The 14,259-nt window shown below is 41.1% G+C and overlaps 2 protein-coding genes across 2 annotated transcripts; one reads left to right on the top strand and one right to left on the bottom strand.

Annotated features, from left to right (window-relative positions):
* Window positions 1–4,266: 4,266 nt before the first annotated feature.
* On the top strand, window positions 4,267–6,703 carry arl14ep (ADP-ribosylation factor-like 14 effector protein). The gene is made up of 5 exons (XM_020489314.2): window positions 4,267–4,467; window positions 4,634–4,823; window positions 4,923–5,066; window positions 5,271–5,332; window positions 5,489–6,703. Exons 1-5 carry the CDS (start codon window positions 4,397–4,399, stop codon window positions 5,715–5,717), a joined length of 696 nt encoding a protein of 231 aa, XP_020344903.1. The 5' UTR covers window positions 4,267–4,396; the 3' UTR covers window positions 5,718–6,703.
* A 63-nt stretch (window positions 6,704–6,766) lies between these two features.
* On the bottom strand, window positions 6,767–12,188 carry fshb (follicle stimulating hormone subunit beta). Its single transcript, XM_020489315.2, has 3 exons — window positions 12,073–12,188; window positions 8,560–8,781; window positions 6,767–7,117 (listed from the first exon to the last, which is right to left on the bottom strand). Exons 1-3 carry the CDS (start codon window positions 12,154–12,156, stop codon window positions 6,890–6,892), a joined length of 534 nt encoding a protein of 177 aa, XP_020344904.2. The 5' UTR covers window positions 12,157–12,188; the 3' UTR covers window positions 6,767–6,889.
* Window positions 12,189–14,259: the final 2,071 nt, after the last annotated feature.

Genomic DNA, 14,259 nt, shown 5'->3' with positions numbered 1-14,259 from the left:
TCAAGGTTTCAGAGCAAGTGACGTCACCGATTGAAACGCTATTTAGCGCGCACCACCGCTAACTAAGCTAGCCATTTCACATCCGTTACATATTCATATGCTGTTCTAATAACCCATTTCTGTGTTCATGCAAGTGGCTGACTGTACAAATCACCCTTATCAGTGGCTGCAATTTGGCAGTACACCCAGACCGTGTTTTGAAAACGAATGAGAACAAACTAAAGATATCGTTGTTTGAGAACAAACTAAAGATATCTCGGTTTCAAGGTCTCAGCTAAGAGAGGAGAAGCCTCATGAGGTATTGGTCTGTCACATGTTATGAAACAGTATTTGTCTGTTACATGAATTAAACAAAACGTTAATGATTCATTAGTTATGCTAAATCATGCAAATATAACTTGTCTGTGTATAGCCAAAATATAACACAACTGCTGGGTCAGCCCAGGAAGAGCTCCTGATTGATGTGTACTATGGTGCATTGAGTTGGTTGGAAGCTCTCCAGGGCGCTGACAATAAACAATGATTCATATAAGATTGACTTTGAGTGGCCCTGTGTAACACAATATCCAAGACACTATATAACTGGGTTTTGGCCTTATTTAATCGCTCTTTGCGTTTTATTTAATTTAACTAGACAAGTCAGTTAAGAACAAAGCTCTATGGGACTCCCAATCACAGCCGGTTGTGATATAGCCTGAAATCAAACCAGGGTCTGTAGTTGCTCCTCTAGCACTGAGATGCAGTGCTTTAGACATTGATGTTGAAAAATGGTCAATTAACTGGAGTTTTAAATTGTCGGTGGCGAAATCTTGCTGTATGTTCTTCTCAAACAAGAAAGTTGCTGATAATATACTGTTGTTTCTGTATGGACAGCCTATGGGGAGAGGTTTGAAGTACAAATATTTGGGTATATGGTTCAATGAGCGATATAAACTCAAACTCAAAAAAAGAAACATCCCTTTTTCAGGACCCTGTCTTTCAAAGGTAATTCGTAAAAATCCAAATAGCTTCTCAGATCTTCACTGTAAAGGGTTTAAACACTGTTTCCCGTGCTTGTTCAATGAACCATAAACAATTAATGAACATGCACCTGTGGAATGACACTAACAGCTTACAGACGGTAGGCAATTAAGGTCACAGTTATGAAAACGTAGGACACTAAAGAGGCCTTTCTACTGACTCTGAAAAACACCAAAAGAAAGATGCCCAGGGTCCCTGCTCATCTGCTTGAACATGCCTTAGGCATGCTGCAAGGATGCATGAGGACTGCAGATGTGGCCCGGGCAATAAATTGCAATGTCCGTACTGTGAGACGCCTAAGACAGCGCTACAGGGAGACAGGATGGACAGCTGATCGTCCTTGCAGTGGCAGACCACGTGTAACAACACCTGCACAGGATTGATACATCTGAACTTCACACCTGCGGGACAGGTAGAGGATGGCAACAACAACTGCCCGAGTTACACCAGGAACGCACAATCCCTCCATCAGTGCTCAGACTGTCCGCAATAGGCTGAGAGAGGCTGTTGTAGGCAGGTCTTCACCAGACATCACCGGCAACAATGTCGGCAATGGGCACAAACCCACCGTCGCTGGACCAGACAGGACTGGCAAGAAGTGCTTTTGTCGCGGTTTTGTCTCACCAGGGGTGATGGTCGGATTCGCGTTTATCGTTGAAGGAATGAGCGTTACACCGAGGCCTGTACTCTGGAGCGGGATAGATTTTGAGGTGGAGGGTCCGTCATGGTCTGGGGCGGTGTGTCACAGCATCATCAGACTGAGCTTGTTGTCATTGCAGGTAATCTCAATGCTGTGCGTTACAGAGAAGACATTCTCCTCCCTCATGTGGTACCCTTCCTGCAGGCTCATCCTGACATGACCCTCCAGCATGACAATGCCACCAGCCATACTGCTCGTTCTGTGCATGATTTCCTGCAAGACAGGAATGTCAGTGTTCTGCCATGGCCAGTGAAGAGCCCGGATCTCTATCCGATTGAGCACGTCTGGGACCTGTTGGATCGGAGGGTGAAGGCTAGGGCCATTCCCCCCAGAAATGTCTTGGAACTTTCAGGTGCCTTGGTGGAAGAGTGGGATAACATCTCACAGTAAGAACTGGCAAATCTGGTGCAGTCCATGAGGAGGAGATGCACTGCAGTACTTAATGCAGCTGGTGGCCACACCGTATACTGACTGTTACTTTTGATGTTGACCCCCCTTTGTTCAGGGATACATTATTCCATTTCTGTTAGTCACAGGTCTGTGGAATTTGTTCAGTTTATGTCTCAGTTGTTGAATCTTGTTATGTTCATACAAATATATATACACATGTTAAGTTTGCTGAAAATAATTACAGTTTACTTTTTTTGCTTAGTTTACATCGAAAGAGCATGTCATAATTGTTCAAACAAAGTGTTATAAGGTGGTGGATCTTATGCGTTCGGTCTCTGGTTATGAATGTTTTTTTTTTTTTTTTAATTTATGAATTAATTATTTATTTAACCTTTATTTAACCAGGTAGGCAAGTTGAGAACAAGTTCTCATTTACAATTGCGACCTGTCCAAGATAAACCAAAGCAGTTCGACACATACAACAACACAGAGTTACACATGGAGTAAAACAAACATACAGTCAATAATACAATAGAAAAATATGTCTGTATACAATGTGAGCAAATGAGGTGAGATAAGGGAGGTAAAGGCAAAGAAAAGGCCATGGTGGCGAAGTAAATACAATATAGCAAGTAAAACACTGGAATGGTAAATTTGCAGTGGAAGATTGTGAAAAGTAGAAATAGAAATAATGGGGTGCAAAGGAGAGAAGAAAAAATATGGTTACTCCAAGATCCTGTTGTTGATCTAACCTTGATAGAGAAAAGGAAAGATTGGTCAGAAGACACTGGTTGACAATTACATTGGTAAAAGTTTTATGCATTTTTAGCGCTTTTTACAGATGGATCCATTGACCCAAATAGCACAGGAGCTATCGTTTACTTTCCTGAATTTGATGTGTAGATATGTAGAAGACTAACAGAGAACTGTCAGTATACTCAGTTGAATTGTTGGCGATAGTAGTTGCCCTCCAGTGGGTGGAGGACATACAACCTGTCAGAATTATAGTGGGCTCAGATTCCCTTTGTGTATTAAATAGTTTATCATCTGGAAAATCTAATAGGAGTGACCAGCTATTGGAGGTATTAAGGTTATAATGCAGAATTTAGAGGCTGGGTGTAGATGTGAGATTCTGCTGGGTCCCAGCCCATTCGGGTGTGGAATGGAATTAAATTGTAGACCAGTTAGCCAAAAGAGCTTTAAAACAAGATATAATTGATATTAATGTTCCACTGGTTAGAGGTGAGGTGAAATGTAAGATCAGAGCCATTTTGATAGATGTGTGGCAGAGAAGATGGGACTCTGAGCAAAAGGACCGTCATTTACAGTATATGTCCTCCAAAGGAAGGTCGGTGGACCAAGATTCATAGGTCAGACTAGGAAGGAAGAGGGGGTGTTTTCTTCATTGCACCTTGGACGTTGTACATTGAACTCGTCATTACAGCTGGTTGGCAAGCATGTAAATAGTTTGTGTGTGTATGGAGTGTATGGTCGATGAAATGGTGGAGCATGTGTTGTAATATTGTTGTATGTTAAAATCAAATCTAATTTTATTGGTCACATACACATGGTTAGCAGATGTTATTGTGAGTGTAGTGAAATGCTTGTGCATCTAGTTCTGACAGTGCAGCAATAACTAACATGTAATCTAACAATTCCACAACTACCTAATACACACAAATCTAAGTAATGGAATATGAATATATACATATAAATATATCGATGAGCAATGGCAGAGCGGCATAGGAAAAATGCAATAGATGATATTATATACATAAGAGATGAGTAATGCAAGATATGTAAACATTATTAAAGTGGCATTATTAATGTGGCTCGTGATCCATTTATTTAAGTGGCCAATGATTTCAAGTCTGAATGTAGGCAGTTTGTCCATAATGTGTATGCAGAGGAACAGAGATGGAAAGATTGAAGTGAAGAGTCATTGAGGATGGTGGGGTGTGGAAGGGATTTTGGTGGGAGGGTGTATTGGAAGTTAGTAGGGCTCATTTTTTATTTTCTCCGAAGTACTGAGTTCGGTAAGAGGATTTAGAAATGTGGAGCTAATCTTGTAAACCGTGATTTACGACACACTCCAGCACAGTAGGTGGCGGCATGCACCTTTAACTTTTGTTTGCAGACCGCAATTTTATCATAGAAGAAGAAGAAGAAGAAGAAGAAGAAGAAGAAGAAGAAGCACCAACACAGTTGGACTGGAAGCGGTCCTTCCGATATTTTATATTGCTAATAAATAAATTGACATCAGACCGCACAAGCACGAGGTTCATCATGCCTGTCACCTGTGCAGTAAACGGCTGCACCAACAAGTTTATCAAAGGGTCAGAAATACGATTTTACAGGTAAGGAGTAAAGGACTTCAAGCTAACTTTCGCTAAGTCGTTCTTCAAATGTTGTTGTCAGCTAGCCGCTATTGAGTTGGCAAGCTAGCTACATTTGGTGTGTTTATGCGTGCGCAAGAGAATGCATGCTTGTGTTAAGCAGTGTTTCTTGTCCTATTCTTCTCAGGTTCCCCATCAGTAAGCCTCAGCTTGCCAACCAATGGGTACAAAGTTTGGGGATGAAAAACTTCATCCCTACACCTAACACTTGCCTCTGCTCAGAACATTTTAACCCAGATTGTTTCCGAGACTACAATGGCAAACAGTTTCTTAGGGAAGATGCCGTGCCCACCATTTTCGGTGCTGATTCATCGAAGGTAATGTATGGTTTCATAGTTGCTCAACCCAGTTTAGCCGACTGTCTTTGTTTTGTATTCAGCTAGACTACAAGAACTATGTTTTTTAAAATATTGCAGCCTGAATTACGGAAAAGGGGTATGATGACCAAGGACACAAATGCGGCTAACCGCTTCGGTGCACCGTCAGACCGGGAGAGGGCTAAGACGCTGGAGAAGAGCAAGGTCAAGGAGAAACGACATAGTACCCGGGATACTGGCAAGGTGTGTCAATTTTTTATATTTTTTATCACCTCTCACAGATGGGTGTCACCCCTATAAATGAATGTTAGTGTAAATCCGGTTGCAGAGTATATATAGTAAGTTTTGGTGAATTTTTGCAGTTAAGTGCTGTTTTTCAGAGACTTTTGTTTTCACCCCTTGTTTCATCTATCAACATTCACTCAGTTCTTTTTTTTGTTTTTGCAGGGAAGAGGTGATGGCAAAAAACGAGGTGGAGGACGAGGAGGAATCTCCTCCAACACTGACCGGTAAGAGTGGAAACATGTTTCCAGAATCCATCACTGCATGGCTTCCTCGAAGGCCGCACCGTATGCTTGTTTTCATTATTGCATTTCAAATGGTTGCCTTTTTTACTGGAGAGACTAGTCAGGTCAGACGTTCCCATTGTTTTTGTGTATTTGCAGACCGACTATTGGTGCGAAGAGCAAAGTGTATGACAACAAAGGCCGCCTGCTCTCCTGTGGCAAGGACATGTGTGACTGCCTGGACGCGGACTGCATGGGCTGCTTCTACCCCTGCCCTGAGTGTAGCTCCCGCAGGTGTGGCGTGGAGTGCCGCTGTGACCGCAAGTGGCTCTACGAGCAGGTTGAGGTGGAGGGGGGAGAGATCATCCGCAACAAGTACGCTGGCTAGTCTCCCCTACCCTTATGCTTTGAACTATGACTGTTGTTATTTTTCTCATTTTTGTTTCCTGTAGAAAGAGAAGGGACCGAATAAGAAATAGTCTGAAGTTGCCAAAAGATACTTAATCAAATCAACTTATCACAAGATGTATCAAGAGTAAATGAATAAGAAATAATACTCCCACAATGGTTTCAACCAAGTGTTCAAGTGTTATAAGCATTTCATATGTAGTTTAGTTCCTGTGCCCGAGAGGATCAATTCAAGAAAGTGTGTACGCATACACTTTGCCGGTACCTCGCTACGGTACCTCGCTATGATTTTTGCAATTCACCACTTGTTCCGATTAGTGATTACATATGTTCTTTGTGCCCACAGCTGTCAATTACATTGGTCTTAATTCATATTAAAAAAATGTGAGTGTCCAGATTCCAAAAGTTTATAATAATTATCGGTGATGACTGGTGGCCTCTTCACTATCATGTGTGTGGTTTTGCAACAGTTTCCTAGAAATTTCCACAAGGTGTTAAGCAGTCAAAACAAGTCCTGCTGCTTTACCACAGATAATCTCCATTACAGGGTGTTCTGTGCAATTTCACAATTATTTTCTGTGACCTATTAGGTATATTTTTGGGTAGTGATAAATGACCCATAGTCACAGTTGTGAAGTACAACTTAAGTAGTTTCTTTGGTTATCTGTACTTTTTATATTTTTGACTACTTTTACTTCACTACATTCCAAAAGAGAATAATGTACTTTTTACTCCATACATTTCCCTGACACCCAAAAGTACTTGTTACATTTTTAATGCTTAACAGGATAGGAAAATAGTCTAATTCACACACACTTATGAAGAGAACATCCCTGGTCTAATTCACACACTTATCAAGAAGAACATCCCTTCTGCCTCTGATCTGGTGGACTCACTAATGACATGCTTCATTGGTAAATTATATCTTGTTGGACCCTGCCCCTGTAAATAAAAAAGTGAGTGAGGTCTGGTTTGTTTAATTATTAAGACATTAACTTTTGATATATGAGTATATTCTAAAAAGAAAAAACTTTTAGACTTACTCAAAGTAGTGTTTTATTGCGTTAGCACATCAACAATGGAAACGGTACCATAGAATAGTCAAACTGTTGCTAAACAAACTGGCTGCTGCAACAGCCTAACTCTACAGTATTACATTTCTAGTGGGTTTACAATGCAGCTGGGTGTTGCCATGCTTATGCGATCACAGTCGGTGTTGTCCGTCTTGCATTTGATGCAATCGCAGCTCTTGGCAACGGGTATGAAGAAGGGGTCGACCCCGGATGGACAGCCTTCCAGGTAGACCTTCTCGTAGGACCACTCCTTGAAGTTACACACCCCCTGGGAGCGTGGCAGCCATGTGCTCTGATAGTTCAGGTCCTGCCAAAAACAGGTAAATTGACATCAGAACTGGCCTGTTCCCAGATATGTTGTAATGTATAGTCAACTCATGGCATGCCAATAACCATAGGGCTTGGCAAGAAACTCAAACTGATCTGGCATTTGGCTAATGGAAACCATGTTTTTTAATTATTGCATGATTCATAGTGTTACTCTTCTGGTGCCAATGTGATCTACACAGAACAAAAATAGAAATGCCACATGTAAAGTGTTGGTCCCATGTTTCATGAACTGAAATTTTAAAAAATCCCAGAAATGTTCCACACGCACAAAAAGCCTCTCATGTTATGCACAAATTTGTTTACATCCCTTTTAGTAAGCATTTCTCCTTTGCCAATATAATCCATCCACCTGAAAGGTGTGGCATGTCAAGAAACTGATTAAACAGAATGATCGTTACACAGGTGCACCTTGTGCTGGGGACACCAAAAGGCCAATTTAAAATGTGCAGTTTTGTCACAAAACACAATGCCACAGATGCCTTAAGTTTTGAAGGAGACTGACTGGAGGAAAGCTAGCTAAATTGGAGGAATGTTGCCAGAGAACTGAATGTTAATTTTTCTTTTAGAGTACGTCCAACCGGCCTCACAACCATAGACCATGTGTCCACCAGCCCAGCCAAGGACCTCCACATCTGACTTCTTCACCTGCGGGATTGTCTGGGGGGGCTCTTTTGTGGGGAACAACTAATTTCTGATTGGCTGGACCTTGCTCCCCAGTGGGTGGGCCTGAACCCTACCCAAGCATGTGAAATCCATAGATCAGGTCCTATTGAATTTATTTAAATTGACTGATTCCCTTATATGAACTGTAACTCAGTAAAATCTTAGAAATTGTTGCATGTTGTGTTCAATTTTTGTTCAGTATATATCAAAGGGCTGCTGATGCAACCTGGTGCAAAGTCAAATAGTAGAATGAATTATTTAGCTCAATTAGCACATACTCCTAGTCAATTAAATTAAACAGCAGAAAATGTAGCATGGCTGCACTACAATATATTACACAACAGCTCACATGCAACAGAATATATATTTTTTGTTATTTATTTAACTAGGCAAGTCAGTTAAGAACAAGTTCCTATTTATGGGCCAATTGTGCACCGCCCTATGGGACTCCCAATCACGGCCGGATGTGATACAGCCTGGATTCGAACCAGGGGCTAGTGACGCCTCTTGCACTGAGATACAGTGCCTTAGACCAATGCACCACTTGAGACCAAAAATATATATAACTCAATGTAATGAACAATTGTACAGGGGTGTGTTCATTAGGGCACTCAACAGAACACTTTGTGCATCAGAAAATAAAAATGTGTTTCCTATTGGCCAAGTAGGCCCTCCCTGTTTCAGTCAGTCTTGTCCAGTTTGGCACCTAATAAACACACAACCCTAAATAAGTACTGTCTATCCCGATTTAGCTACCGTCGTTTCGCACAGGCCGGCGCAGGTGGTGATGGTGATGCTTCCGTGACAGTCCTCTCTCTCCACGGTGATGGTCATGTTGTTTAGTCGGCAGCCATACCTGCAGTCTGTCCCCGCCCTCACTGGTGTCACCCACAGCGTTGCCATGACGACCAGCTGCAGCGTCTTTAAGTGGGTGCAGTACATAATGCTTCCACAAGGAGAACAGGTCCCTTCAGGAATCTGCGACACAGCAGGGAAACACATGCTGATCAGACCCCTCGCACGCGTGCGTCCACCAACACCAGAGGCGTTCAGGACACGCAGGTTGAAATATCAAAACAAACTCTGCACCAACTATATTAATTTGGGGACATGTTGAAAAGCATAAAAAAATGTATGGCAATTTAGCTAGCTTGCTGTTGCTATCTAATTTGTCATGGGATGTTATTTTACCTGAAATGCACAAGATCCTCTACTCTAACAATTATTCCACCGATTAATTATCCTCCTTCAGGCTTCTTCTTCTTTGGACTTTATATGGTGGTTGGCAACCAATTTTAAGGTACATTACTACCAACAACTAGACTGGAGTGTGAACCTCAGTTCATCTTTCAATCACCCACGTGTATATGCTCCTAAAAACCAATGAGGAGATGGGAGAGGTGGGACTTCCAGCGTGTCAAGCAGAATAGAACCATGTTCTATTTTAGCGCCTGGCTACGCAGACGTGCACGAGCAGTGTGGGTGTAATGATTGAATATCATGTATGTGTATATTTATTTTGCAACACCCGCGCATGCGACACGAGCGGTGTGGTAAGCATGTTACCAATGAGTAGATGGGAGAGGCAGGACTTGCAGCACATCAAGCATCACAAATGGAACCAAGTTCGATTTTAGAGCCTGGCTATGCAGACACGCGCAAGCAGTGTGGGTGCAATGATTGAATAACATGTATGTGTACATTTATTTTGTAACGCGAGCGGTGTGGTCAGCATGTTACTAATGTGCCGTCTCCTTGGTTTTTAGGAGCATATACCCACGTGGGTGATTGAAAGATGAACTGAGGTCCACAGTCCAGTCCCAAGACAAATTAGCTAGCAAAGGCAAGCTAGCTAGCTAAATTGCCATAAATACTTAATGCTTTTCAACCTGTCCCCAAATGAATATAGTTGGTTCAGAGTTCGTTTTGATATTTCAACCTGCGTGTCCTGATCGCGTCTGGTGTGGGTGAACAAAATCAGCATGCTTGCGATGGCGCATGCGCTAGCGCTCTGATCGGCATGTTACATTCTGACCACACCGCTCTCAGCACATGCGCAAGTGTTACAAAATACATTTACACCGATGTTATTCAATGATTGCACACACACATACTGCTCGGGCGCGTCTGCATAGCCAGGCACTAAAATATAACTTGGTTCTATTTGTGATGCTTGACGCGCTGCAAGTCCCGCCTCTCCTATCTCCTCATTGGTTTTTAGGAGCAAATACCCTTGTGGGTGATTGAAAGATGAACAGAGGAACACTCCAGTCCAGTTGGTGGTGGTAATGCACCTTAAAGTTGGTTGCTAACCGCCATATAAAGTCCAAAGAAGAAGAAGAAGTCTGAAGGAGGAGAGATTACTAGAAACAAACTTGCTTTACCCTTTTATCTGTGGATTAATTGTTGGAGTAGAGGACCTTGTGCATTTCTGGTAAAATAATAACCCAATGTTCATATCCCAGGACAAATTAGCTAGCAACAGCACGCTAGCTAGCTAAATAGACATACATGTTTAATGCTTTTCGACATGTCCCCAAATTAATATAGTTGGGTCAGAGTTCGTTTTGATATTTCAACCTGCATGTCCTGATTACGTCTGGTGTGGGTGGACAAAATCAACATGCGTGCGATGTAGCATGTAGACACTCGTGATCGGTCTGGTCAGCATGTCAGGTCACACTTTAAACAAAGTATATCTTATCTTAACCCTTTGAAGGGAGTGCATATAGGGTTATGTGTGCCACATTTGCCAAAGCACCAGACAAAGTACCTCACCCGTTGTATCACTTCTATTATATGATACATTTTATTTATTCATTTATAACCTGAATATGATTATGGCCATAATATCAGGTTTCCTTACTGAGATTTTCTCAGACCACATAACATTCCCTCTTGGTCTCCCAATGGACTTTTTATCTACCATTTCAATCAGGGATTCACAACCACTCAGAGGACATTGCTCCTGAGTGGCGCAGTGCTCTCAGGTACTGCATCTCAGTGCAAGACGGGTCACTACAGTCCCTGGTTCTTATCCAAGCTGTATCACAGCCGGCCGTGATTTGGAGTCCCATAGAAACGGCGCACAATTGGCCCAGTTTTGGCCGGTGTAGGCCATCATTGTAAATAAGAATTTGTTCTTAACTGACTTGCCTAGTTAAATAAAGGTTCAATATAAAAAAAATGAAATAAAAATATTTAAATTGCTGTGGGTCTGTTGAAGATGTTTGTCAGAGATAATGCCGTCAAAATCTGAGATATACTGAAATCACCTAAAGAATACAGACAAGGTCAGATGAGTCATTTTCTATTTGGTCACCAGCCAAAACCAATAGTAGATTTGGGAGGAAAAAGATAGCATGCCGTTGGAAGCTATTTAGCTCATTGGGAAAGAGAATAGATGTTGTTCTACATCAACATAGCCCTCTTAGACCTTTGTGGCCAGGATGAATGGAATGAGCTTAAGGCTATTGTTACTCTGCCATGGACAAGATAAGATCGTCTATAAAACTTCATTTGATGTAATTTAATGCGGGCATCCAGGGGAGGGAAGAAGGGAGGACAAATGTATCACCAAAATGATGTTGAATTAGATTACATTAAATGTTCAGATTAAACCGTCAATTAGTTTATCAAATGATCAGTAACGCCCTAAAATGATGTGCTAGACTGAGTCTTTTGAAATGAGGAAAAATGTATTGTTATTACTGTAGTATTATGTTATTGCATTAGAAAAAGCTACAGCCCGGGTACCAAAGTAAATTAGACGGTGAAAAGGGGAGACAATTAAGAGATGACATTACATCAGAATCTTAGTTTGAATATCAAATCTCATGAAAGGCTTTCAACTTTTCAACAATAGTGACAATTTAACATTCACGCAATTTAAAACCATTAGAATTCAAACGAGCATTGCAATCTCAATTTATCAATGATAGTTTTCCCATATTTTTCTTCTACTCAGATTAGTCACGTTGAAAAGATCTCAGTAAGTGATGAAAATATTTTCCAACTATTCCAAGTGCATACTGTCTTTGAACCCTTCCAGATCACGTTAGTCCTCTCTCCACAAGCTGTATCATCTATTTTGAGCATGACAAATACAAACATTACAGTCAAACATAAAGATTCAGGGAAAACACGCACGCCATTCAGATATACACTAGGCTACACACACACACACACACTAAGGAATTACATTTACAGGCAGAGATAGTCAATGAGATCAGCAGTGTACACAGAAGTCTGCAAAGTCAACATGCTCACCTGTTGGGTTCTCCCTTTAGATTTAGTGACGAAGGAGGGTTGCCGCAGCTCTTTTATCCTCTCTGCACCTATAAATATTATCATACGGGTATTGCTCCATCTTTGACTGCTTTCATCCGACAAGGACCTTTCTTAAACCTTGCACGGGGGTGGACTCAAATCTCTTAAGCTCCGTTGCCTTGGAATAGTGAGGTTTTTCCTACCTGTCTGTCTATGTGTAAATATAGTGGTTTAGCTCCTTTGGTACGCGGATAGGCTCAGGTCTGTAACTCAAGGTCAATACACCCACACAAGGGGAGCAAGCTCGTGTATTTAGAATAGCTGTATCAAAACACAAGGCAGAATGGCTTAAATGGATCAGCAATGTGTGTGCTCCCATTAGAACCAACATGTAACATTGCCAATGCATGGAAAAACCCATATAACGCCTGCATGTTCAATACTGTAGGTGCCTGTCAGCCCCCTCTCAGAAAGAGGACAGCACGCCAAATCTTCAGTGTCATTTCAAAGACTCGGACAGTGTTGTCCGCACTATAGATATTCCTTGGATACATTGATATGTAACAGAGATGGTTGTGTAACTACACTTGTAGAAGTCCCGGGTTCAAACTCTGTCGGTCACAAATACAGTGATTGACCAATGCCTCAAATGGTTGACAATAACACTTCTGGTCTATTTGACCAATGCCTATGAAAGCACTTGGTTGACAATCCCATTCTGTGGTGCATCATCATTATTGCATTCCCCTCTGAACCATTGGCTCCCTTTATAAGTTCCCAATGCATAAGATGGGTAAATCAAGGCATATCTCTAAGGAATCTTATTTGTCATAGGATATTTTTCACGAGAAAGTGCAATAATCTGACTAAGACATTCTTTAGTTAATTATTAATACTTTGCTAGGGGAATATGCTTAGTGAGGGACTCGAGTATTTTATCATTTCTGACACCTTCACCAACCATGCTCACACAAGATGAACCCAGTGGTAGGGAAAGTACCCAATTGTTCTCCTTATAAGTCAGTGAGTTGGACCATTTTCCTATCAGGGAAAATGTATGTAGTAAAACTTACATTATTTTATTTTGGAATATAGTGAAGTAAAAGTTGTAAAAAAATATGAGTAAAGTACAGATACCAGAAATAACTACTTAAGTAGTACTTTAAAGTACTTTTACTAAAGTGCTTTACACCACTGGATGGACAAAACTAAAAAGGGTGGTGGCTAGTATCCATAGGTCTGCTGATGGACAAGAACTAAACAATAAGTTAACCAGATTGTTAACCAGATTGTCAAATAAATGTTTTCCTAAATGTACACTTTGCACTGGTGCAAAGAGATATGGAGCTTATGTTGCCAGTGAAGCAATGGTAGGGAAAGTTAGCCATGTCCCTAGCTGGCCAGGCTGTGGCTGCATTCAGTCAAGTCAGTCCTGGAGGTTTCAACATGAAAACGCACCACAGCCTAATAACAGTAACCGTTTGGGCAGCAGCCATGGATTGTACAGACAGTTCCTTGGACTTCAATGTATAGTTTCTGCTCTGACATGCACTGTCAACTATGGGACCTTATATAGACCGGTGTGTTTCTTTCTAAATAATGTCCAAACAATTGAATTGCCGTAGGTGGAGTCCAATCAAGTTGTAGTGACTGTTATGGAAATTCTACACAGGGACACTCGAAGTCAATCTTAAATTATCCTTGTTTATTAACACTTAACTGGAGAAGTCACAGTCAAACTTAAATGCTTAAAGTACTGGTCTGAAGTGACACACAGACAAGTTATATTTGCATGATTCTGGGCATACTGCCAAATTGCTGATACTGATAGTGAGGATTCGTTCAATCAGTCACTTCTATGAACACAGAAAAAGGTTATTAGAAAAGCACAAAAATGGAACACAGACATTCATTATTAGAAAAGCACAAACATAAAATGTTCCATCACAGTACCTCTTCTTATCACTCAATCTGTGATCATTACATTTTAAGGTAGGCATTAGATTATAGCTTCTATCAAAACGTTCTATACTTCTATTAAAGTAAGGGAAATCAACACATTAAACTAGACACTTCATCATTTCAAACCCTTCATTCTGGGTTATACAATCTAATTAGTACGGTAATACTATCAACATAATAAAGGATATACTTCTATTAATGGGAGTGAATACATCAAAAACACAC

This window comes from Oncorhynchus kisutch, linkage group LG8 (genome assembly GCF_002021735.2).
Source record: "Oncorhynchus kisutch isolate 150728-3 linkage group LG8, Okis_V2, whole genome shotgun sequence".
NCBI classification, from domain to species: domain Eukaryota; kingdom Metazoa; phylum Chordata; class Actinopteri; order Salmoniformes; family Salmonidae; genus Oncorhynchus; species Oncorhynchus kisutch.
Note: the sequence above shows the minus strand (reverse complement) of the source record. Positions and strands in the feature narration are given on the sequence as shown.

What these genes read in the sequence shown, in the direction of transcription:
- arl14ep (XM_020489314.2), top strand. Translation starts at nt 4,397, where the DNA reads ATGCCTGTCACCTGTGCAGTAAACGGCTGCACCAACAAGTTTATCAAA. An exon ending in GTACCCGGGATACTGGCAAG is followed by an intron (nt 5,067 to 5,270) that starts GTGTGTCAATTT and finishes TTGTTTTTGCAG; the next exon opens with GGAAGAGGTGATGGCAAAAA. An exon ending in ATCTCCTCCAACACTGACCG is followed by an intron (nt 5,333 to 5,488) that starts GTAAGAGTGGAA and finishes GTGTATTTGCAG; the next exon opens with ACCGACTATTGGTGCGAAGA.
- fshb (XM_020489315.2), bottom strand. Translation starts at nt 12,156, where the DNA reads ATGATAATATTTATAGGTGCAGAGAGGATAAAAGAGCTGCGGCAACCC. An exon ending in CTAAAGGGAGAACCCAACAG is followed by an intron (nt 8,782 to 12,072) that starts GTGAGCATGTTG and finishes GCTGTGTCGCAG; the next exon opens with ATTCCTGAAGGGACCTGTTC. An exon ending in CCGGCCTGTGCGAAACGACG is followed by an intron (nt 7,118 to 8,559) that starts GTAGCTAAATCG and finishes TGTTTTTGGCAG; the next exon opens with GACCTGAACTATCAGAGCAC.